Here is a 26,184-nt window from a genome sequence, read left to right on the forward strand (position 1 = left end):
GATATTTAGTAGATATTTAGTAGATATTTAGTCTCCTAACTCTGTATATAAATATGTATTATTCTATGAAATCAACACACAATTCGAATCACTATTTTCTACAAGAAGCTTCAAATCAAGCAGTCATTCCCAACCAGAAAACCACTCAAACCTCAAATCTAATAGTTGATTTATCCCCAACAATTTGGTCCCCACAATAAGGCAGAGACTTTTACATAAGAAGATTAAAAACCCTTTCGGGAGTGATCATTTTTCTGCGATGGAAAACACCGCAATAGACAAATATGAATTATCGATATGCTGAACTCGCAAGTCCAGCAACTCGGAGGGCATTAACAAGGGATCCCCAGACAGTTCTAAGGGGAAAAAATTGTTGAGTTAATCAAGTCTTCGGACAAGCAGAGAGGGATGAGGTAACTCCAATTATTATTTTATTGTATTCGTTTCTTTTAATGATCATTATGAGGGATATAAATTCACACTACACATCATTATGATCATGGAAGCACGTGATTATATCTAGAACTATGTCACACTATAGTACATCACCAACTGATCGAGAAAAAAAGAAACAACAAAAATGAATGAACCTATGAAACTTACATACCCAGTTGAAGTTACTGATCTATCCGAAAATTATGAAGAAATCATAGGACTGATATTTGAGAAAATGGTTTTTCTTTCTTCAGTGAGAAAACAAAAACCAGTGAGCGATGAGAGAGAACGAGATTAGCACAATGTAAATATGTGTGATAGTGTACTAAAGTGGCCTAACTCTAGATACAATCATGTGCTTCTATTATCATAATGATGTGTAGTGTGAATTTTTTATCTTACCACATTAAATCACTTTGTCAAATAAAAAGAAACCAATACACTAAAATGAATTCGAGAACCTATAAGGAGGCAGTCGTTCCTCCAGTTACCCCTGCAGGACATATCGAAGGCACTGAACCTGGATCACTGCACGAGGGAATAACGGCTGGAAGATCAAGTGGGCAGAATCTACCTGAACAGTAATCATCACCAGCTGAACGAATAGGACCACGATGGAGAAAATAGTCACAATGGAGAGCAAGATGAATGTTAAAACCGATCGGATCACAAAGATCTGGTGAACACTGCAAGCACATTATCGTGTACACCAGAAATATTATCAATGTGGAGGCTTTGTCTAAATACATGATGCCTAAGGTGCAAGATTTTAGGGGTAACACCAACCCTCATGAGTATGCCTTACATTTTGAACAGAAGACGGCAATGGGGTCCATTACACCCGGCAAAGTTGATGGTCCTGCACAGTAGCATTATTATAGTTTATGTTAGAAATGTTGAGGAACTTAGGCACTCAATTACAACTGAGGTTGATGTATGAATATGAGAACCTCAAATAAAGTTGAGCCAAAAAAAATTGATAATTGCATAACAAGGATAACATATGATAATAATCCTCGTACTATAATAAATGAAAGACTACAAACAAATGTTTAGGAGAAACCTCATTCTTTTCTCAGAAACACCTTTCAATCTCTATGTTGAGCTCTATTTCTCTCACTCAAATTACTCTACAAAATTGGAATAATATGATCAAATTCAAATGACAAATGACCAAGATCATATGTAGCTTGTATATGGCGGTGACATTAGGCGGTGGAAGCTTATGTAATGCATGTTGTAATATTACAGCTTTGTTACAATTTGTAACACTTCATTATTCATTAATTATCTTCAACAAATTTGTAGAAAGCTCTCACCTCCTTCAACTATTCAATATTTGATTGAGAAGCAATAGTCATATATGGTTTGACTTAATTTTGAAAGTTCACAAAAGTGATTTTATTTATATATCTCTCCCACTTAACACTTTTGTAATTCTTGTTTTATTTCTTCTTTGTCACTTCCATGCCGCTTATGTTTCCGCTAGACCAATGGATAATCGACACAAATAAATTAGCCATTGTTAATCGGCTTTATTAACATAGCTGCAAAGTTGTCTCTAGTGTAGATTATTTTGCAATTCAACATATAATCCTCCACCTTCTCATGAACAAAATAATATTTGATGTGTATGTGCTTTGTTGAAATGAAATGCCAAATTATTTGCCATGTGCAAAGTGCTCTCAATGTTACTTGTTTGTGGTCGAACTCTTCCAGACAAAAACACATTCTGAGACGGGCTTACTTATGAAATCACCAACATAATTTGAATCAACATAACTTCTAACATTAAAGTTTGATTCCCCACAACATAATGTGCATTTGAAGTACTCTTGATATATCTCAAATCCTCCTCACAGTATTTCAATATTCTCTACCAAGATTTTCCATGTATTGGTGAATCGCTTTTACTCTACTGCTAAGGCTCATACTTGAGGATAGCTTGAAGTTAAAAGAAAACGAGGTAGAGATTGGCTAACAATCTTGCATGTTGACGCGCTGCAAGATTTTCTTGAAGTAGTTCGTCTTCAAAGGTCAAATCTTCCTATTATTTCTATCTCGGTATAAAAATCACCAAGACAGAAATAGGAAGAATCTCAAAAGAAGTACTTCCAGAAAATGCTTCAACATGCAAGATGTAAGTCAATATCTACCCTGCTTCCTATTAATTCAAGTTATTCTCAAGTATGAGCCCTAACAGTGAAGCAAATAGGTTAGTGGGAAGTTTAATGTTTGCTATGATATGTACAAGAAGAAACATTGCTTACATAGTGGGAGCGGTTAGTCGATACAAAGCGAATCTGGGTAGAGAGCATTGGAATATTGTGAAGAGGATCATGACATACATCAAAGGTACCTCAAATACTGCATTATGTTACGAAGGATCAAACTTTATTGTTAGAGGTTATGTTAATTCAAATTATGTAAGTGATCTCGATAAAAGTCAGTTCACCATAGGATATATGTTTACTCTTGCTGGAGTTGTAAGCTGGATTTTAAAAATGCAATCAACTATACAGAATGTGTGCGCCAAAAAGGCAATTTGGTTGCAAATGTTACTCGAAGAGCTTTGGCACAAACAAGAGAAAATCATTAAGTTTTGTGACAATCAAAGCACTTTCCACCTGAGAAAAATTCAAAATTTCATACAAACACAAAACTCATACGCGCCAAATATCATTTTGTTTGTGAGGAGGAAAGATGTGTGGATATGCAGAATATCCATATTAGAGATAACCTATCAAACATGTTAATAAAGTTGGTTAACAGTGACAAATTTATTTGGTATAGAATCATAGATTCTCTATTGGCCTAGCGGAAACGTAGCAGCACGGAAGTGGCAAAGTAGAAAGGAAAGAAGAATTACAAACGTGACTGAAGTCGGAGAAAAAGGTTGTAAATAAAGCCCCTTTTGTGGATTTTCGAAATTGAGTCAGCCATATATAACTATTGCTTCTCAACTAAGTGTTGAATAGTCCAAGAATGTGAGAATTTTCTACAAAGTAATAGAAATTAATTTATGAATGAAGTTCTACAAATTATTTGTGACAAAGTAAGCTTGCATTCCACAAACTTCCACAACCTAAAGTCACCCCATATACAAACTATATCTACGAGTTGATTATCTCATTATTATAGAGTAATTTTAGTGAGAGACAGAAAAAGAGAACTCAACATAGAGAAAGAAAGAGTGCGAGAGAAAAATAAGTGAGGTTTTTCAAAGAAATTGTATTAATATCTTTGCTATAACAAAATTTATCTACAATTGCCAATTATTTTGAGTTAATGTTAGACCTCCTATGAGGTTTACTTGGCAAAGGGTAATAAGGGAACAAACATGAAAAGGACAGTGAGGTGTGTGTATGAGGGAGGGCCTTTTAGTAATTATTGAGTGGTTGGAAAGGCAAAACAGTGACAGCTAGTGTTAGTGGGAAAAGTTATGTAAGAACTCAGATTTCATCAAGGTCTGAAAGAACCATTGTCTTGCCCTTTTGTTGTTGCTTTCCTCTTTGACAAATACAATCAAGAACCATGGCTGTTATGGTTTTTAGTTTTTAGCTGGTGTGTTGCTATTGTTTTCTAGTTATTGTTCAATTGCTTGTGGTGCTTTTTTAGTATAGTTTGATCTCAGGTGGTGGCTGAATACTAGGAGTGCCAAACTAATGGAGACGATTGAGGAAGAAGCTTCTCATAATCAAAACCAAGATGAAATGACCTATGTGAAATGAGCTTTGATGAGATCAGGCAAGAGTTGCTACAAAATTAACGGATGGTCCCAAGAGTCCAAGCCACAAAGAATCTAAGGAGCGTCGGCTTCATATAGCTCTATTCTGGGCAGTAGCAGTGGCAACAACAAGGTAAACACAAAGGAGATGGAGCGCGATGCCATGAGTTCAAAGAAGGAAAAATTGAATTACCAGTTTCCTTAGTTCTCGAGCCAGACGACTGAACATAGTGTGTTGAACAATATTTCAGTTTGCAACAGTTGAAGCCTGTCAAACAACTCGAAGTTGTCGTGCTATGCTTGGAAGGTCTGGCTCTTCGCTGGTTCCGCAGGGAAAATAGACAGCAAAAATTTGCACTTGGGAAGAACTCAAATCGTTGCTGCTAAGACAATTCTTACCAGTTCATCAAGATTCTGTCCATGATCGTTTTCTAAACTTGCAACAACTTCGACAATACAAGAATACATTGGCTTCCTCGCTTGGAACGATTGATGGATCACTGAAGGAATCAGCATCTATGAACGGGTTAGTCATGGAAATACAAAACACTAATATCCTTAGTGGGCCTCTTCAGATTCATGGGTTACCCATGAGTTCAAAGGGCACTTATGTGCAAAGCCCAACAATAATAAACAAAGAGAAGTACGTGCCTTCATCTTCTTCATCGCATGACACAACCGATGGGTATTATTAACCAAAGCAAAAAGTCAAGAGAAAAAAAATAAAAGAGTTACCTTCGAATGTGATGATACCTAAGCTCGTGGGCATCGTTGTACTGCTCTAGAGTTGAAAGTGATTCGAATCTAGGAGAAGATGTGGGAAGCAGAGGAGTAGTCGGCCATCGAGGAAACCTTAGGAATTCAAACCGATGAGGTAGTGGAGGCGCAAATGGTACAGGTTTTTTTAAACACAATGGACATACTTCTCCTAAATCCATGATATTATTAGGGAACATCAATGATACAGAGGTTTGGTGGATAGTAGGGCACCCACAACTTCATCTCAACAAAAATTGTGAACAAATTGGCTCTGTCAATAGTTTCAACAGAATCTTACGGGGTACAGAAGGGAACCAAGAAAGCTGGGTATGGAACCGAAAATTGTAAGGCAATTCAATTAACAGTCCAAGAGCTCGTTATTATTGATGTTTTTCTCCCTCTTCCCTTAGACAATACGAATATTATTCTTGGGGTACAATGGCTGGAGACTCTCGGTCACCCAATGGAAGGAATATAGAATGAAGTTAAATGTTGGTGGCAAATCAATCACATTAAAAGGAGACCCATCCTTGCAACGATCTTGAGTCTCAATTAAATTTGTGATTCAAGCACTTCAACACAAAGGAGAGGGCGTTTAGGTCGAGTTAACAATACCTTTGTTTTTCCAGAACGAATGGTGAAAAGTCTCTCAATCTCAAGCCTGTTACAGAAGTATTCAATGGTGTTTGAGACACCCGCAACTCTTCCACCAACAAGAAATCACGACCATGCTATTATCCTTCAACCAGGGACTTCACTTGAAAGTGTGCCATCTTATAAATATGCCCACGTACATAAAGATGAGATTGAAAAATTAATGGGTCAGATGTTAGCGGCAGGAATCATTCAATCTAGTACAACCCTGCCAAATTTTTCACGTAAAAAAGTAAGATGGTAGCTGGAGATTTTGGCACTAAGGTGATTCCAAAGATTGATTTGAAATCTTCTTATCATCAAATTCGGCTTAAGGCAGAGGATCTTCACAAGATAGCTTTTAGGACTCGTGAGGGACACAGAGTTTTTAGTGTCCCTGCCACTTTTCAAACCGCCATGAACAAGATTTTCTAACCACATCTCCATGCCTTTGTGTTGGTACTCTTTGATGGCATATTAGTGTATAGTCCAAATGTCGAAACTCGTGTAGAACACCTCTCCATAGTGCCCCAAATCCTTTTTCAGAATCAATTCTATACCAACCTCAAGAAGTGTCGTTTTGGGCCGTCGAAGTTTTAGTACTAGGGCCATATTATTTCGGGGTAGGGAGAATTGGTGGACCCACCAAAATAAAATTCACTACAAAATCTTTGCAGGATTTGGATGTTGTGACCAAAGAAAATCAGTCAAGACAGTTTTTTAGCTCACAATCTCACTGATTTGGAGAGAGGACTTCTCTTTTGAGCATGAGAAGTTGTTATATAAAGGCAGATTAGTTTTATTTGCACCCTTAAACTTGATTCCTTAGTTTCTAAAGGAATATCATTGGTCTTCTATTGGGGATCACTCAAGCGAGACTTGCACTTATCAAGCCAGGAAATGTTTAGTTGATTGGAATGAAGAAGTATTCTGCCATGTCTCTAGTTGGTCTTCTACAACTGCCCGACCAAGTTTAGAATGATTTGACTATTGACTTCATTAAAGGGTGTAATGTCCAAGGAATTATAGTTATAATTAAATAGGCATATTTTATGAAATATAAAATTATGTGTTAGAAGATTAATGGGTAAGATTACGATCTTACTTCGATAATTAATGAGTTACATTTATTAATCAAAATATAAAAAAATAAGTGTAATTTATTAACTACAGAGATATTCTAGAATATATATACATGATATACACATGCTATAAGTGAATTAAAATATTTTTAGATCCAACAACTGTCAAAACTCAATGGATTGGCCAGAGATATCACAACAATATTTTATGAGTGGTAATAGTAATGAGAAGTTTTATTACGGGGTATTTTAACTAATTCAGTGTTAAATTGGATGGAGCATTAAGGTAACCTAACTCCTTCGTCTTTTTAAAGTTTCTGTATGAATAGTTTTGTTTTGAATTTGAATTTAGGGTTAGATTCTATGGAGTTAATTTGAGTATTAGAATTTCTACGGTTTTTTTAGGAGGGTTTGGGGTTTTGAACTCAAAGCTCACCCAACAATGGTAAATTTGACTTTTGGTGATTTTGGATGCCTTCAAAGTGTGGAATATGTTTAGATTATCGCATACTATTGTTTTAGTAAGTTTGATAACATTTGGTTAAGGTGGGAGTTACCTTTAAGGGCATGGAGTTGTGTAATTTCGAACACTTTTCTGCCCAAAATGGTTTTGAATGAGTTATACCTACCGTGGTTGATCTAGGTGATGAGAGTCGGAAGGATAGTTCCAGATAGGGTTGTACAAGGATTTTCGTAAATCGCCCAACCCGAATAACCCGTCCAAATCAAATCGAAAAAACCGATAAAAAATACAAATTGAAATAACCCAAAAAAATTCTAAAACGCCCAATCAGTTAATTAAGCGGGTTGAAAATAGACCCAACCCGCCCAATTAAACTGACCAAACCAATTTAACCCGACTTTTAGCCTTTTTTTAAGTTCAATTTTTCACTTTAAGTCTTTTATTATTATTATAACATCAATATAATAATATATATTGAAAAACACTAAAGGAAATAACCTTGACGAGTGACGAGACCTCTTGTCTAATTCACTGTCTCTCTCTTCATCTCAAGCCTCTCATGTTATCTCTCGTATCTATCTATGTTTTTCATAGTCACACTCATAGTATTTTCATTTTAGTTGAATCTGAAAAAAAAATAACTCTTAAGTCGGTTTGGGCGGGTTAACCCGACCAAACCTACCAACCCGTCGGTCGGGTTAAATTTTTTTTTTTCTTAAATTGAGCAAGTTGGACGTAGAATTTTGCAACCCGATCTTTATGTTGGGTTAAAAAATATGTAGTATAAACCGACCGACGTACAGTCCTAGTTCCAGATACTAATTGCGAATAGGCTTCGAGTTATTAGTACCAGATAATAGATTGTCCGGTTAGTTGTGGCTTAGCCGGTAGAAATTGAATCTGCGGGATCCCAAATGCGTGTCATTAGGGAATTGTTTAGGGAAACCCGGTTGTGATGTTCCGGGAAGGAAGATTCCAAAAGGGAGAACTTCTGAACATGAGCTTCTGGATATGTCTCCGAGCAAGGATTTCCGTATAAGATTTTCGGATGGGTTTAGTCAGTTTTGTTTTAAGGCTTAACGCGGATTAGATTAAATTATTTACCCATCATTACTATTGTGACATAGGGCCCGGATCATCAAGGGTTTCCCATTTTCGTTAGCTAGAAGACTTAAAATTGGACTTGAGATAAGAAAAGTACAATTGTACCCCTTTGAATACATTAAAGGTGATACGGTTATTATCATATGTGCAGAAGAGTTATTACTCTCCAGAACCTGTTGTAGGGTGGTATGTGCAGAAGAGTTATTACTCTCCAGAACCCGTTGTAGGGTGGTATGTGCGGAAGAGTTATTACTCTCCAAAACCCGTTGTAGGGTGGTATGTTCGGAAGAGTTATTACTCTGTAGAACTCATTGTATGGTACTATGTGCGGAAGAGTTTTACTCTCTGAAAACTCATTGTAGGGTAAAAAAGTTGTCTCATTAGGCAACGAATTAAAGGTATTGGACAACTGAGAGTAATGGTTACTTTATTAAGTAATGAAATGGTTTGTCTCATTACGCAAATAATCATTATCATGAGAAATCTGAAAGATTATTTAATGTTATATAATTATTGTGATACTACTTTTCTTATTGAATTTTTGTGACTCACAGGTTCTATATGGTGTAAGTAAAAGGAAAGGCATAATAGGACAACCATGAGACCTAGATCTTCTCTGGCAAGCGTACATATCAACTCTTCCAGCTAGTTTCACCGAAGTTGTCAAGAGAAATTTAATGGCACTTTTGAATTAAATATCTTGATGTAAAGATATTACGAAACTATTTTGTAATTAAGGGAATCCCGAACCTAAAAGTTGTTTAGTCGTATTATATACATAGTAAATAAGAATTTTTAATAAGTCACACTTTCTTTTATATACAGTTAGTTTATTATTATAAACTAATTTAAAAGCGCGCGCACACACGGCGTCCCTATGGGATAGGGTATTACAAAGGGTTACCAAAATCAAAAGAGGTCGACACTATACTTGTGGTAACGGATCGTTTGAGTAAATACAGCAATTTTATTCCACTTCGGCATCCATTCACAGCTAAAACTATGGCTGAAGCCTTTTTCCAACTTGTGGTAAAGCTCCATAGGGAGCCCCGCACCATTATTTCAGAACGCGACCGTGTTCCTCAGTCATTCTTGGGCTGAACTGTTTCAACTCCAAGGGATAGAACTCGAGAATATCACAGTGTATCATCTAGAAACCAATGGACACATCGAGGTAGTCAATCATTGCTTGGAAACTTATGTTTGTTGCTTTGCTTCAGAGAAACCTAAAGTGTGGTCTAAGTGGCTGTCGTGGGTTGAATATTGGCGCAGCACTTCTCTCCACACCTCTTTGGGTTGTTCACCTTTCAAGTTGCTTTATGGTCATGATCCCCCTGCTCTTGTTCGCTACACTACTAGGTCTATGACAGTAGTAGCAATGGATTAACTTTTAGAGGATCAAGATGCCTTTCTCGATGATTTGAAGATGCACTTGTTGCGTGCCCAGCAAAAAATGAAAAATATTGTTGATTCTTCTCGTCGGTCGTGTGGAGTTCCAAGAAGGTGACTTGGTTTTTGTCGAGTTGCCCTTATCGACAAAAGACCCTTGCTCTTGTAAAAGCGAGAAGTTGGCTGCTCGTTTTTATAGGCCCTTTAAGGTACTCTGCCAGATTGGCAAAATGGCTTATCAGTTGCCCCTACCTTGGTTCTCCACCCGGTGTTTCATGTGTCACAACTTCAAGCAGCCTGAGGCATGGCTCATTCCTCTCCAACACTAACTCATCAACTCACTACTGACCTTGAGTTGCAAGTGACCCTAACGGCTTTGTTGGATGTGAGTCACTCTAAGGAAGGTACTATAGGAGGAGTGGAGGTGTTGATTCAGTGCCAGGACCTGCCAAATTTTGAAGCAACTTGGGAACAATTTGAGAGTGTCCACACAAAATTTCCTTCTTCTAACCTTGACGACCAGGTTAAGGATTTTTTTTTTCCCCGAGGGGGACGGGAATTGTTAGACCTCCTATCAGGTTTACTTATGCTTGAGAAGGGCCAAGAGCAATAAGGGAACTAATATGTAAAGGGCAAAGAGATGTGTGTGAGGGCCTTTTCGTAATTGTTGAGTGGTTGGAAAGGCATATAGCTAGTTTTAGCGGGAAAGGTTATGTAAGAATTGATATTTTTCTCTCTACATCAAGGTCTGAAAGGACCACTGTCTTCTCTATCTGTTATTGCTTTCATCTTTGAGAAATACAATCAAGAACCATGGCTGTTACGGTTTAGTTTTCTGCTGGTGTGTTGCTATTCTTTTCTAGTTATTGTTCTATTGTTTTTAATGCTTTTTTGGTGTGGTTCTATCTCAGGTGGTGGCTAAATCATATTAATTAACTTTATTTGAGGTTCTAATTTTCATATCTCAAATCCAAATGAAATTGAGTGTCCAAGTACTGCAAAATTTTTAACAGTTTCAACAACTGCCTTCGAAGCCAATCTCATCTTACGAAGAAGAGCTGACTAAATTGTTTATCAACAACTTTTCCGTTAGCGTGAAAATCATGAAAGAACCCAAAGATCTTTCATAGTAAAAAAGGCCAGAACAGAGCCCTTAAACAACTTTTCTTTAGAAAGTATTAGATGCATCAAAATAGAAGTTGAAGCAAAGCCATTTTTTATTTAAAAAGAGTGAATTGACTGACTGAAAAGCCATAAAGTCTCGACAAAGGCTATTCAGGGTTAAAACAATCGGGCTTGCACAGTATATGCTGATCAGAATATGTTAGTGCTTAATAAATTTTTTAAGTCAATAATCGACTTACAGAAATTGGTGCAATCTCTAGCTAACTTAAACTGCCTTTTGTTAATCTCATTGAAGAATAAAGTTTCCTCATTCAAAAACCTGAATAACAACCCAGACAGCACGACAGAACGGCTGTGATTATTAAGCAAAAGCAACTAATTTCCCACTACCTAAATTGCTCATCCAAAAAGGGAGAAAAATATCCAACCAAAAAAAAGGGTGAATCAGACTCAATGATTCTTATTTTTCTTTCTATCTGTGAGTTTTGTTCCAAATGTTTAATCACACCAAATAGAGCTCAATGATAAGCATAAACGTTCTATTCAAACTATGCCACTAATATGAATGTGTAAACAAAAACAACACAAGAATATATGAACTGCAACAAGAACCCTATTTTGTATCATAAATAATGAAAACAAGGATCAAGATCTGTTACATTACCTCATCCCAAATCTCCAAGCATAATACTTTTGTCTACAAAAATATAAATTTGAAATGTTTATATTAGCAGTTACCAGTCTAAAATCCACATCTCATAATATATAATTCAAAATATTGATGAGTATAATACTAAATATGAATTATGAAGCATAATACCTCCAAAAACCCAGATCCATCAGCTGCTGATCATCCATGTTTAACTTCAAATACATATATTACACCACAATTATACATGGCTTTGATCTATGCTACAGATCCAAATTCAGCTGAATTATTATCACTTTTTAACCTTCATAATAATAGCATAATAATGAGAAAAATGACCCAAAAATAAACATCTTCGAAGCTCAAATCTCAAAGGCTCAACAATCAAATACGAAAAAGGAAATTACGGAAGAAAAAGGGGAAAAAATTAAAGCTTTAATTACCTCAGACTGGAAAGTTGAAAACGACCAAGTCAACAATCAAGTCTATATTCTTTTTTTGGCGAATCCTTCATTTACAACCATCAATAGTATCAGATCGAGTAACATGAGGATAATTACCAAAGAGATCTTCATCATAATCCTCAGTTTCAACCCACTCTCCATCTCTACAGATCCAATTCGATCTACCCAAACAAAAACCCAAAATCTGATCTTTCCAGATACAGATAACGATTTTCAACATCAAATCAAGCGTTTCAGCATACGGATCTGAAAACAAACACCGTTCTCCGATTCCGAGATCGACCGGAATTTCCTCTTCTCCAAACCCTAATCGCAGCCAGCCGCATCTGAATTTTTTCATTTTTTGGACACATCGAAGCCCTAAGCCCAAAAAATGGGCTCCAGAGGTATCGGGCCGAAGGCCCAAAAGTTTGGGTCCGAGTTTTGGATCATGGGCCGGTGAGAGAAGAGGAGCAATAATAACGGCAGATGTTACACGTGGCGCATTTTGAGTGGATGCGTTTGAATCGTTAAGAAAAGAGTGAGACAGAGTAAGAACCGTTGGGGTGGGTGGGACACGTGATAGTGAACTAAAGCTCCCTCTCATTCGCTTTGATTTTAATTAATTAAAAATATAAAAAGATAAAATTAATTTTGCATTATTAGTCCTTGGACTATTAATATCTTATGATTTTATCCTTAAAACGTTTTAATACTTGCAATTAAATTCTTAGAATTTTAATTTATTAACAATTAAGTTTTTTCTTTTTTAAATAAATAAAAATAAAAACAATTAAGTCTCTTATGTTAAAAATCAAAACATTATTAATAGGCAGTAGTAGTACTCAGCACTATCGTAAAGTGTCAATTTATGAATATTTAGCTGTTTTTATAATAATTTTATTAAATTTAATTATGTTCAATAGTACTAAACACCACTAATGTTGTTTCTTCAAAAATTATCTAAACATAATACATTATCATCTCAATTAGGGTCGGGTATTGGTTAAGACGGATTAAGTGGCCCACATGACCTAGAAGACTCTAATAAAAGTTTTTTAAAAAAAAATATACACATAATTTTTTATTAATTTTTAAAAATATCACATATATTTTAAATAAGGGCCAGAATCTCAATGTTGTGAAATAATTGAGTTCATGCTAATTTGTTTTGTTTCAAAATAATTACACACAATATAATATTATTTAATAATTCATTTTATCTACATACTAACCCCTAAAAAAATTATTTCATTTTCATGTATTAGAAAGAAAAAAGAAACTTAATAAGAGTTCTAAATTGATGAAATAAAAAATATGAAGGACTAATTTTGCTAAATAATATATAATTAGAGGACCAAAAAAGAATAAAACCTAATTTAGAAACACAAAAAAACAAAAAATGTGGAGAAAATAATTATTTATTAAATGAAAAAAAAATATATAATAGGTGGGATATTATCCAATATTGTAGGTGAACTAGTGGAGTTCCAAATACGCTTTTAACAAAAGTCAAGTAACTGTGAGTACGAGAGAGTAAAATTACAAAATTACCCCCGTAATCCAAAAGAGAAATAGTATGAAAAGGGTGTCTAAAATGGTAAATATACATCCACAGTGACCTCTGGCCTCATCGTCAACCCACCATTTTCTATAAATACCAAGTTCCATTTCCACGTTTTTCTTCGTTAAAGCTCAGATTATTATCATTGTGGATAGTTAGAGAGAGAAAGTGAAAGCTAGAGAGAGAGAGAGAGAGAGAAAGAGAGATAGAGTTTTGGGTTGGAGTTAGGTGGTGGCCGGTGGAGGCGCGTGGCTCAAGTTTCGCCATTTTCTTCTTCTTATTCTTCTGTAAGAAGCTAAGCACTGAGGTATGTCTTTGCATTGTTTCTCTCTCTTTCTTTCTTTAACTTTTTGTGTTGAGATATTTTCTATTTTGTCTGGTTTGTTATGGATATGATATGATTTGATTTGATTAGTTATTTATTTTTGGTTATATTTATTGTTTTTGATTAACTGTAAAAGGTAGTGAGAGAGAAGAATTTATATTTTATTTGTTTAATTATCTGTTTTTTTGATATATTTTTGGACATGTACAGTTATAATTATGTCATAAATAATTAAATATGTCTTATTTGTTTATATTTATATATGTATATATATGTATGGATTTTGGATTTTCAGATCTGTTGCAGGAAATAAGATTTTGTGGGAAGAATTGTTCGTTTGTCCTTTTTTTCTTTTTGTACTCGTTCTGTATTTAGGGGTTTCACGAATTTTAGGCCTTTTTCCTTTTGTAGAAACCATTTTCAAGGAGGAAAATGAAGAAATTTTTGATTTATGGAGGTTGAAAGGACATCAAATGATTTAAAGTAGCTTTCTTTTTGTTCTAGTGAAGAGAATTTAATAGGTTATGTGGTGTACCAAATCCTTGTTCTTTACTGGATTTGGAATAGTTTAGAACACAGAGGTTCCATATTCCAATTCTATTTTGTCCTCTAGTATTGGAATATGCAGAGTTGTCTCATAAATTGACATTTAGAACTTGTCGATTCGCAGTAGCAATGGAGGTGTGTGGCAAATCTATGGTATCATCAGGGCCTGCTAATGTGATTTACCTGTCGACTATTCTGGGCCGAGATGGGTTGATTCCTGTTCACAAATGCGATTGGAAGTGTGAAAATGAACATGTTTGTGGAAACATGTATCGTTGCAAACTAACTGGACTTACTCACATCTGTGACAAAAACTGTAACCAAAGAATTTTGTATGATAACCATAGTTCACTTTGCAGAGCGAGTCGTCAAATATTTCAGCTTACAGCTGTAGAGGAGCAGGCTGTGAGAGGTATTCGAAGGAAGGTTGATGCTGATAACACCACCTCCACAACTGATAGTTGCTCTTTCAAGCGCAGACGACGGGATGCACAGTTCCAGCCTTCTCCTTTCGAGAGATCCTTCACCGCTGTCAGTCCGATCTGCAGTCAAGTTGGAGATGGCATGGATATGAGCTAGAGATATATACATAAATGCGAAGATGTTATATTACTTACTTATCTTAATCTTGTTTCTTTATAATTTTCCCTTTTTTTTTTCTCTTTTCTTGGAACAAATCTGGATGATAGAACTTTATGTGAGATACTTAAATGGTGGACCTGATGTGTCCTGCCCCGTATGTAGGGACAATCTATATTTCTAGTCTTCTTTAATGCAATTTAGATCTTCCTTTAGTTGTCTCCTTGAAATGCGATATGAATTCGAGTAATGTTCATTTGCTTGTGAGACTTGAATTAAATTCAGTTCTCCTAAATTTGACAGAAATCTGGGATATTCATTAGCTTGCACTTTTTGTGTTATGTTTAGTACATTTGTGGGGCTAAGAAAGAATAGTTATTTTCTTGTACTTGATTTGAATTTGTTTTGGCTCTGGTTCTGTAATATGGCAATAATTTATTTTATTTTTTTGTATTTATAGAACTACTCCTGTTATAGGCTTTGTTTGAATTTACCGAGTAGAAGTGTAGATCGAATGTATCCTAGTTTCACCTTGCCCGGTTTGGAACAGGTTGAAGATGAATAACCAGGCCTTCATTCCACAGGAGTTTTTATATTTTATTTTGTCTTTCTTGGCTTTTTTGTTCTGATTCTGATGAATTGATTTCTTAAGTGAATCTCTATTTTGCAGGACTTCAAGCTTGTGCTGTTATGAAGATTTTAGATTTCTGTTCTCTCCTAACATAATGTACATCTCTTGTTTAATTTGCCATTATCGGATTTAGTTTCTAATATACAATTGGTTTCTTCTTTTTTTGATATAGGTGATCAAAGTTTTCTGCAAATTGCAAGCTAAAGCAAATTTCTCATCGCGATGACCACTAGCACTAGCACATATGAGGTATGTTAACATGATACTATGCTTGAAATCTACTCAATTTCATCATAGGTTAGAAAGACAATACTTTTTGATCCCTTCATAAAACCGAACTAGTTTTGGAATCTCCGGACCTGAAACCGATCTTCTTAGCCATTCTACAATATATCCCATGTCTTATATTTTTCATTTTCTTCCTGCATATGTGCTCTGTTACGTAGCAGCAGATCAGAAAGCTTAGTTTGTAATTCTTCTACAAGTTACCAACACAGACCGCCAAATCTCATCGTGAATCATAACAAAGCAAGTTGCAACAATTTTCTTACTGGCAACCTTGTGAAGCTAGCTGCATGGTACTTATTTAATCAGGCATTGATTTGTCTCTCTTCTGGTGTGTACATAGTTCCATTGGGCCAACAATTACTTGCAGACCTTGAACAACTTGTGAATACAGTCGATTTGGCATCATCGGGAAAATCCATACAACCTCGGCCCCTAAAAATTATACCAAAACAATTTTGTTCCAGTCTTTGTTTAGGGTCAGCTTTTATTTTGTTGTTTTTGTTTTTGTTTTTGCAGGTTTATTTGTATGTGTAGTATTGTAGATTACGCCAATTATTGTGAAAGAGAATTTGAACTTCTGTGATTGGTTTTTTTGGCCCTATTGATGTTATCTTTTATACTTTTGTAGTTTATGAGAATCTGTATGCATCACGCTTATTAAGAATTTTTTTGAAAAAAAAAAAAAGCACACATGATGAAAATGATTGGATATTTCTAATCTCTTAAAAGGAGTCCACCAATACATTTGATTTGGTATTCGAGAGAATTTTTTAGTTTAATTTTTTATATGATTGTTTATAGTTATTTAAGATATCTAGCAAAATTTTGAGAGATTTGAAAAAATTTAACATGTTGAAAACAGTGTTCGAATAAAGAGTGGTCATAGAATTGTTTTGTGTCCACCAAGTAAAAAATTAAATTTAAAAAGAAAGGCAGGTTCTTTGTGTAGTACATAGGGATCTTAAACGTGAATTGATTATATGGTCCATATGAAATGAATAACAATGTAAATATATATTGGAAAGTGAATTGTTCTTGTAGGTCTACAAAAGAATATAACTTCTCTTTTTGTTGAGAAAAAGAATATATGTCTATAAATAAACTTAGGAATAATCCTAGATGGGTCACCCTTTTCAATGGAAATTCTCTTCATTAAGCCTTGTTGTTACTTATTATTAGCCTTTCAATATGAAAAACTTGCTTCTATCATTTGAGTGAGGAGATTATAGCTTTCACTATGTGTATTGTGTCCCCTGCAAAATTCCAAATAAGAAAGGAATTGCTTCTTAATGAGGCCAACTCTATCAAAACATAAAAGAAATACTAAACCCAAAAAGAAAAAATTACCTAACTGCAGGGATTTGTATATGCATAATTGTATATATAGGGACTTTGGTTGTTCTTATTACTTCCCTCCTTTTCTACTTCAATTTAGAAAGCTAAAAAAAAAGGACTTGAAGAAAACATGTATATAGCAAAAGTTGAAGCTTTCCTTTGTGTCTTTTTCACTTTTATTTCATCCTACTATAGCACTTTTACTATTATAAACAATTGTCCTTTTACAATATGGCCTGGTACATTAGCTGGTTCAGGTACACCCCAATTGCTAACAACCGGTTTTCGACTTGACTCTGGCCAAACCATTAGAATTCCTTCAATTCCCGGATGGTCAGGGAGAATATGGGGAAGAACTGGCTGCACATTTGATGCAACAGGAGCTGGAAAATGCCAAACCGGTGATTGTGGTGGCACGCTTGAATGTGAAGGTAGAGGTGCAAATCCACCTACATCTCTCTTTGAGATAACACTTGGTCATGGCGATGACAAAGATTTCTATGATGTTAGCATTGTCGACGGCTACAATCTTCCCATTGTTGCCTCTCCAGTGGGAGCTTTCGGTGTCTGTAATGCCACTGGATGCGCTTCTGATATCAATACTGGTAAAGGGTTTTCATAACTTGACTAACTAACTCTTCTTATTCATCAAGGTCGTTCTAGCTAAAGAAAATTGAGCCTGCACTTAGGTCCCATCTAGTCTAAGGGTCCAGAAATAAGTATTTTCATTTTAAAACTATAAGTAGTTAAAGTTTTTAGTAGTTTTTATAAAAGGCTTTATAATTTTTTTTTTTCTTAAGACCCATCCAATCTTAGGGCCAACCCTATTTGTTATAATTGAAAATTAAAATAGGGTTGTTTTTGTTTTGAACCGATATGACATAGGTTGTCCGAAAGAGCTTCAAGTGGTTGGAGGAGAAGGTGGAGATGGTGGGAGTGGTGTGATAGGATGTAAGAGTGCATGTGAAGCTTTTGGATTGGACAAGTATTGCTGCAGTGGTCAGTTTGCTAATCCAACCACATGTAAGCCTTCTTACTATTCAACCATATTCAAAAACGCTTGCCCAAGAGCCTATAGCTATGCTTTTGATGATGGCACCAGTACTTTTACTTGCAAAGCTTATGAGTACTCCATTCTCTTCTGTCCTAAAGATAATGGGTAATGCTTCTTTTCTTCAATCTCTTTATTTTTCAAAAGAATAATTCAATTTCCTTTTTGCTGTAAAAAGTAAAAATTCTACTAAATTGTTCTTGTTGTTGACGTTTAATCATGTCGTGAAGGGTGAGAAAACCAAGCAATGGATTGACACCTCCAACAACACCAGGAAGTGAATTTGCATCACCATCGATACCAAATAGCGGTTTGGCACCACCAACGATACCAGATACCGATTTGGCACAACCACCACCAGCCACACCAATAGGTGGACTGGCACCACCAGCCCTACCGGTGCAAGAGCCATCAATACCAGGGAGTGAGCTTGCACCACCACTGCCAGCCATACCAGTAGGTGGATTGGCACCACCAACCATACCAGTTCAAGAGCCATCAATACCGATACAACAGCCATCGATGCCAGTATATGGCCACAGCGATCAAGCAGCAGTACGGATGGTCTCTTCTTCTAACACGCTCTTGCCACTTCAAACCCTACTGCCAATCGTTCTTTTGATCCTCAAGCTAATCTCATGAACACTTCTAACTGCTCTGAAGTCTTGAGTCCTCGAGAGCTACTAAAGCAATGAGCCAAGAGGAAGAACTTTGTTCAAAAATCTAATTTGAAGAGATGCATGCAGATCATAGCTCATTAGATCCCATCAATTGGCTTTTGTCATGTTCTCAAAATGTACATCGTGATATTGTTACCAAATATAAATCTTACAAAGGAAAAGTAGCCAAATATTTCTACAACTATTTCAGAAACAACATAATTATAAGGGTAATATGATATTTCAGTATTATTAAAATTAAATTTTTCAAGGTATATCGATCCCATTATTTCGCCATAAATTCGAACCAACATGTTTGTAAAAACCTACAATTAGTGTCATCTAATAGAACATAATACAAATTCTATTGATTGTTAGTTATGGCAGAACTAAAATAAATAATAAAAATATAAGTTTATCCTCACTTCTTGGCCTTGCCCTTGGTTTTCTTGGAAGCTGGAGCTTTCCTTTTTACTTTCTTTTGCGGTTGTGCCTTCCCTCCCGCAGCTCTACCCCGCTTTCGTGCAACGCCCTGTCATCAAGATACATGCACCATATTATATTTGCTAAATGATAAGCTAATATTACTTTAAAGGTTGGATCCATACCGATGCTTTCTCAGCTTTTCCTTTTGACTTTCCATTAGTTTTCTCTTCACCATCTTCACCGAGCTCAGTTTGTTGAGCTTTCGGAACCTTTTCACCCTCTTCATCCGAATCAAATGAGAAACCATCCAGTGTTCCTACTCAGGAGAAGAGAAAAAACCGAATAGATTTAAGGCCATATTAGATTCATGACTCAGCCCAACAGTAGAAAAAAGTTCCCCTACCTTCAACCATAGTTTCGGATTCAAAGACGTTTGATTGTGGTTTTAACTGAATGAAGTCATTCATGATGGCTTCTATCTGATCAAAGAACAGTAATTCAGTCAGTTTTGTTTATAATCTCCAGCTCTTACAAAATTAGGAATCGAAACTTGAAGTGGTACCTCTCTTGAAGATATGTAAAAAGTGGACAAGAGTAAAACAATAAGAGTGAGTTACCTATCAATTACCATACAAATCCAGCAATGAATACAATTCAAGAGAGAAATAAGGAAGTACTAACCTTTGCCTCTGATTGTCCAAAGCTAACCTGAAGAACATGGATCATCATTATTATATAGGAGTTCGATACTAAATTTAATGTCAAATATTTATTATATAGCTGAGATTCGTACATGACAATACGAGGACATTATTATGTCCAATGTGATGAATTTTAATAGAGGAAACTGATGACTTACTACACAAAATGTTCTGGAAGGAACTATTGTTGTTTTGTATATGGTTCCTGAAACAGTAATCAACACAGAGCATTAATGCAAATAGCTGGGTGTACAAAAATGCAAAACAATTACTTACAACAGATATAAGACCAAACACAAAAACAGGGGTAGGATGAAAAGGCACAAAGAACCATGAAAGTAAGGTAACCAAAGTAAAAATAAGTAAACAAAATAAAGGAGCCGAGGAATTTCATAGTGAGTGTTTTCTTTTTTCATCGATAAATCTTGAATTTAACAACTGAAAAAATAAAAGAAGAAAGTAAAGATATTGCTCGACAGTTGGTAAGGCGCTAAGGTAATAGGTATCATCAGATAATATCATTTACTTATCTAACCCACTAATCATCGTTGACACGAGAAATAATTTAATTTGAAGAAAACATACCTTTCAAATCCAAGTACATCTCAGGATCACCAGATGCAGCATCTGAAATGACAACTCGTCCAACAGCACCTATGTCACCAGCCAAATCTATGGAATCCCCTTCACACTCTACAAGTGCCTGCACAGCCACAAGAAGCAAAGTTTAGGTTAATTAATTGTTAGGCCTTAGGATAAATAAAAAGATACATTGGTCATTGTAATGGGGAGTATTGAGATAGTATATATGTGAGAGTTTCAGAGGGGTTTTGGGTAGAGAATTAATTTTTAAAGTGAGCATTAGCTCTTGGCAGAGAGCTGGGTCTCTCGAACACCCAGCAACCTTGTTCTCTTTATCTTTTATATCAAAATATATCAGCTACTATTTTCCTCTTTTGCTACTGTTTAGCACTATTATTCTACCCTTTTGCTACTGTTCTTAATTAATTGCTAGGAAATTCCTATCAAGTGTGTGTCTATCATTAATCAACTCTTTTTTCATTTTCATTACGGTTTGAGGTGTGGCAATTTACACATTTGAACGTCTTTAATAACTCTTTTTCATAATTTTGTTCGAAATATGGAACCAATCTCACAGCAGATAACATGGTAAACATTAAGTAGCAATCTTAGAGACCATAAAGGAAAAGACCATGACAAATAATTTTAACTGTACCCTACCTTTGTTCGTTGGACTTTCTCGGAGAGTATCAAAGGAAATCTTCCAGAAGATACCTGAAAATCATAGAATAGCTAAGGCAATACATAGGCAAAAGATACATGAACAACTTTATTCTTATTATCTTAGTATTCTTACTCGAGATTCAACTTGTTTTTCAGGTGCCCCTTCCTCTTTCATTTCCACATCATCACTTGCTACATGTGAGAAAGCAACGGAATAAAAAGCAAAAAACTCATATTCGAAGATAGTGAAAAAAAAAATAGTACAATTAAATTAACATTTTTGTCTTTTTAAAGTTACTTTCTGAGAGAGTAGACCAAGAAGAAAAAATCCTTGACATTGTTATGTTCTTTCAGATTTAAGTGGTTTTGGTAATTTGGTATTTCCAAATAATTGCAAATTAAAGCAACTAATATACCACCTATTAGTACCTTCTTTCTTCAAACTACTCTTTTTCTTTTCTTTTATTGTTGTAAGGCCATCCACTTGCAGCTCTTTTTTTGGTGATTTATCTTTTGAAGCCTTCTTAGAGGGAGAGTCACTGCTACTGCCAAGGACCGCCTTCTTCCCTCTGCCTATACATTGAGAAATTTTCTCATCATCAGAATCTTGCTTATCATTTTCCGCTGTAGGACTGTTTTGAGGAGATGACTCGGAATCTGAAGACAGTGTCCAAACTGAGGATTTCAACTCCTGGTTCACATGAAATTTTATTTTATGTCATCAACGACATAGAGAAGATGACCGCAAATGTAACAAATAAGGATTTCGATAAACAAATTTAAATTACAAAAGTACACAGAACTTTACATCATCAGTTTCTTTCTTGAGAACTTTCCCAGCAACCTTACCACCTGCACAATTTACAAATAATTTGTACTTAAAGTTTTGAGTATTTAGCTCCATAGAAATTAGCATCTACTTCCCTTTCTAGCTTAAAACATATCACAAAACAAACTCATAAAAGTTTAAGTTTAAGTCAGAAGAACAATGTAAGCTCAAATTCTCTTCTTTTTTTATTCACCTGTTCTTTTCTTGGCTGTTTTATTCTTCTCTGGAGATTTACCATCTTCTAACTTTTGCCCTTTTTTCGGAGTACATAACCTTGATCTCGAAGATTTACCACCACTTTCACCAAGAATTTTTCCAAGATTCTCATTGTCATCTAAGGTTTCTGAAGACTTACCCAAAGTCAGTTCTTCACTATCAGATCCATCATCCTTTGAAGGACTACCAGCAGGGGAAGAAACCACAGAATCCGATGATAATTCAAAGGTTGTCTCAGTGGGAGGCTAGTTAACAAAAACAATTTTTTAGCAAATGATTGACGATTGATCTAATAAAAACACAATCAAATTCATAGCAACTTAGATAAACATAACAATGTAATAATTCTTCAAAAATACCTTAAAACACCGCAGCCAATCAGGTGAATTCTCCCTGGATCCGCTCATGTTGATCTTAATCCTTCCTCTAATTCAGCAAAATTCTTCCTTCATTGAACAATAAACCCTAAAAAAAAACCAAAATTACGGTCCAAAATTCCACTCCTAAATCACTAGAAAGTAATCCACAAAAAATTCCAGAAATTGAACTGAAATCAAAGCTGATAAACTATTCGCAAATGTTATAATTACATGAATCTGTTGCTATCGAAAGCTAGTAATCGATAAAAATTCATGCCCTAGCTAACTGAAAAGAACATAATGCTGAAATAGATAAGCGGAAGTGTAATGCACAGTAAGTGTTCGATGAATTGAAAAAGAGAAAGAAAAGCTTACCAGAGAAGGAAATCACTGAGTCGACTCGGAAGAGCTATTGAGTTTATTGTAACGCCCCGATATTTTGCCTTATTTTACAAAAATACTATTTTCATGCATAATTTGAAAAGATAAAAAAAAAATAATTTAAATACAACAGTGGATTTTTAAAAAAAAATCAAAATGCAACAGAGAAGGATCCTTCATTTGTAAAACAAGATACAGTAAGTAAATAATTTTAAATAATGCATTTCCACTGTGTTAGATTTATCAACTGCTTAAAATAAAACTAAGGCACCACTGGCGTTCTAGATCGTTTGTCCGCCCGTAGCCGCTCACAAGATACGGCATTTCGTAACCGACCCCGCTCACTATACATACTTCCCCGTCTAATACCCGCAGGGAAAGTAAGGGGGGTGAGCTAAAAGCTCAGTAAGGAAATGCTTATCAAACAATACCATATAATATCACACATACCATTAATGTATTTATTAAGTTTTAGCAATATCATACATGCTCTTTTATAACTATAACCAAATAACTGTACATATAGAAACCTTTATCATACAAGTCTATACTATTTGTTCACACCGTACACATATACAGAGATCATAACTCCAATATCATACTCATAACATAATCATATCAATACTATAGATAATAATAACATTATCACAACATTGGCATATCATAGCCATTACTTACATAACCCGGGCCTAGCCTGACCCTACAATATCCTGGGCCTAATCTGCCCATATAATAACATGGGCCTATGCAGCCCTACCATTGTTATAGGATAGGGTATCTCTATATTCAACAGTAACATCACTGTATCATACCCACCATAACAATCTCATACACGACTCAGTAAAATGTAGGGTAGGGTATCTCTACATTCAACGGCCTTATCCCGTATCATACCCCACCATGGTCCCTCACTTTACCTGAGACGTTAGCATACAACATATAACATACAACATAAACCATACACCATACAACATACAACATGCAAGATACAAATACATCATACAACATGCAAGATACAAATACATCATACAACATGCAAGATACAAATACATCATACAACATACAACCTAAAACATACAAATACAACATACAACATATACAAGTCATACAACCATAATCTATGTATCAATTCACAACCTCATATTGTGTCCATACCACACATTCTCAGTACCATATACATATTCATAATAACAAATCATAAATCATATTTCAATACATAAAGATTAAATTTATGCAGATAAACACATACAAAACTATCTAATTTCCTTACCTCAAATCCCGCTGCTTAAACTTGTTATCTCGTCACTACTACCTATAATAACACATGGGTCAAGGCCCTAACATTAAAATTCACACTCTTACAGTACAGCAGAAAGAATACTATTTTTGACCAATAACTACACGAATTCAGTAAAAGTTTCCTTCATAAAAATTATAGGAAATTTAATTATCTTTCCAACGATATATAGATCATTAAAAATGGATTAAAACTGAGGGAGTTATGATAGTTTTACTGAAACTATTTCTGAGAAGGAATATGGAGTAACGAATCACAGGAGACATCGAAAATACAAAGTTTTGATACTGAAATATTCCAAATCAGAGAATACTCTCTTCATAAAAGTTTTAGAAAATCAAATTCCCTTTCTAATGACACTAAAATCTTTAAAATCGGAGTTATAACGTAAGAGATATAGATATTATACCGAAACAGTTTTCTAGAAATCCTGAAACAAATGGATTTCGAACTACAGCAATAAAACAATAATTTTGACTTAGAATAATCAATAATTAGTGAATGGTTTCTTCATAAAACATTTGGAAAATTGAATTATCTCTTCAACAGTACCAAGATCGCTAGAATCGGATCATTATTCAGAGAGATATTCGGATTTTACTGAAACAACTTATATAGAAAATATGAAAAACGATTTACAACAAACAGCGTAAAAATACTAATTTTTGACATAGATAAATTTCGATTCTGTAAAATCTTTCTTCATAAGAATTATAGGAAATTTAATAAGCTTTCTATAGACACCAAGATTGCGAGAATCAGATGAGTATTTAAAGAGATATGACAGTTTTACTGAGACATGTTTCATTCTGAAAAATAAGAAAATGAGACCTACGAAAATTCTCCTATTGTGATCAATAAATAAGTTAATGTAGAGTTTCTTACCTCAAATACATCAAGCTACTTGGATCGATAGACATAAGATGATGGTGATCAAAGATGAGAGTGAAGAGTGGTATAGATTTGGCTAAGGATGTAATGGAAAGATGACTTGAAAATTTTTAGGGTTAGTCTTGCTCAAATAGGTGGGAAGAATAGAACGATATAATTTTAGGGTTAATGAAACCTATACTATTCTGAATCTTATTAGCTAATAATATTAACATAATAACAATAATAATATGATAAATTATTAAATAAACAAATATCTAACTTTTAAATTTAAATTGTAAGCTCTCAATCTCGTAACTTTAGGGCTTAGTTTTGACCTAGAAAAATTACGAATTCTGATATAGTTATTTCTACAAAATTTATAGATCTTTAAATTATCTTTCCAACGCCACTGAAATCACCTCAATCCGAGCTCTAGAACTCCAGATATGATCATTTTAGTAAAACAGTTTTTAATCCTGCGAATTTATCCAAACCTACGAATTTTTAACATTAATTAATTAAACTCACTAAATATATTATAAAACCCTAATGGACCTTCATATTGGGCTTTAATTAAACGATTACTTACTCTGTAAAAATACCATAATATTTTACTTTCGTAGTTAATACAACTTTAACTCTCTCTAGAAAATTGGTACAACTACTCTAAGCAATAATATCAACTCACTAACAACACAAAGAAACAAGATAATTATCCTCGCTCAATTAATATCCAAAAAAAAAAAAAATTAAATACTATTTTAATCTGGATATTACATTTATGGAATCGGAAGGTTTTTTTCCCTAATATATTTATATATGAATTTGCGCCAAAAATAAGAAATAAAATAAAGGCGGGACTGTGTCTAACACTGAAACTGAACCAAACCATTATATATGTTTAGTTGTTTGTTTGTTTGAATTGGACTATTCTGGATTGGGATAAACGCGATTCTAATTTCAATGTTCACTAAACTAAATCATATCATTTAATTGATTAAGGAATTTTGTTATTGAGCACCACTAATATTTAGGGGTGACAAATTAAGTTATGATTTGCGGGTTTGTCA

The 26,184-nt window shown here is 34.8% G+C and overlaps 3 protein-coding genes and 1 long non-coding RNA gene across 11 annotated transcripts; 2 read left to right on the forward strand and 2 right to left on the reverse strand.

Annotated features, from left to right (window-relative positions):
- Positions 1–409: 409 nt before the first annotated feature.
- On the reverse strand, positions 410–12,263 carry LOC133033023 (uncharacterized). Of its 3 annotated transcripts, none has more exons than XR_009685496.1 (4): positions 11,810–12,263; positions 11,382–11,670; positions 1,499–1,565; positions 410–1,294 (listed from the first exon to the last, which is right to left on the reverse strand). It is a non-coding gene; the product is annotated as an uncharacterized LOC133033023 (long non-coding RNA). The 3 variants fall into 3 exon arrangements; XR_009685497.1 differs by lacking the exon at positions 1,499–1,565 and having other exon boundaries at positions 410–1,121; positions 1,241–1,294; positions 11,810–12,262; XR_009685495.1 differs by lacking the exon at positions 1,499–1,565 and having other exon boundaries at positions 11,810–12,262.
- A 1,230-nt stretch (positions 12,264–13,493) lies between these two features.
- LOC115716231 (uncharacterized) lies at positions 13,494–15,038 on the forward strand. Its single transcript, XM_030644983.2, has 2 exons — positions 13,494–13,680; positions 14,369–15,038. Exon 2 carries the CDS (start codon positions 14,374–14,376, stop codon positions 14,821–14,823), a length of 450 nt encoding a protein of 149 aa, XP_030500843.1. The 5' UTR covers positions 13,494–13,680; positions 14,369–14,373; the 3' UTR covers positions 14,824–15,038.
- Positions 13,544–19,211, forward strand: LOC133033022 (pathogenesis-related thaumatin-like protein 3.5). 4 transcript variants are annotated; one of them, XM_061107552.1, is made up of 5 exons: positions 13,544–13,680; positions 15,627–15,703; positions 15,904–17,682; positions 17,963–18,236; positions 18,359–19,211. In XM_061107552.1, the coding sequence occupies exons 3-5, from the start codon at positions 17,208–17,210 to the stop codon at positions 18,768–18,770; spliced, it is 1,161 nt and encodes a 386-aa protein (XP_060963535.1). In that variant the 5' UTR covers positions 13,544–13,680; positions 15,627–15,703; positions 15,904–17,207; the 3' UTR covers positions 18,771–19,211. The 4 variants fall into 4 exon arrangements, with proteins under 4 accessions (XP_060963535.1, XP_060963534.1, XP_060963536.1 ...); XM_061107551.1 differs by having other exon boundaries at positions 15,907–17,682; XM_061107553.1 differs by lacking the exon at positions 13,544–13,680 and adding an exon at positions 15,166–15,550.
- Positions 19,010–23,027, reverse strand: LOC133033021 (DNA-binding protein BIN4-like). Of its 3 annotated transcripts, none has more exons than XM_061107549.1 (13): positions 22,939–23,027; positions 22,564–22,669; positions 22,344–22,449; positions 21,968–22,011; positions 21,589–21,850; positions 21,293–21,351; positions 21,157–21,210; positions 20,500–20,617; positions 20,073–20,119; positions 19,895–19,921; positions 19,617–19,692; positions 19,396–19,529; positions 19,010–19,319 (listed from the first exon to the last, which is right to left on the reverse strand). In XM_061107549.1, exons 2-13 carry the CDS (start codon positions 22,609–22,611, stop codon positions 19,209–19,211), a joined length of 1,086 nt encoding a protein of 361 aa, XP_060963532.1. In that variant the 5' UTR covers positions 22,612–22,669; positions 22,939–23,027; the 3' UTR covers positions 19,010–19,208. The 3 variants fall into 3 exon arrangements, with proteins under 3 accessions (XP_060963532.1, XP_060963530.1, XP_060963531.1); XM_061107547.1 differs by having other exon boundaries at positions 22,182–22,449; XM_061107548.1 differs by lacking the exon at positions 22,939–23,027 and adding an exon at positions 22,795–22,908 and having other exon boundaries at positions 22,182–22,449.
- Positions 23,028–26,184: the final 3,157 nt, after the last annotated feature.

This window comes from Cannabis sativa, unplaced genomic scaffold (assembly GCF_029168945.1).
Source record: "Cannabis sativa cultivar Pink pepper isolate KNU-18-1 unplaced genomic scaffold, ASM2916894v1 Contig2, whole genome shotgun sequence".
In the NCBI taxonomy this organism is placed as follows: Eukaryota; Viridiplantae; Streptophyta; class Magnoliopsida; order Rosales; family Cannabaceae; genus Cannabis; species Cannabis sativa.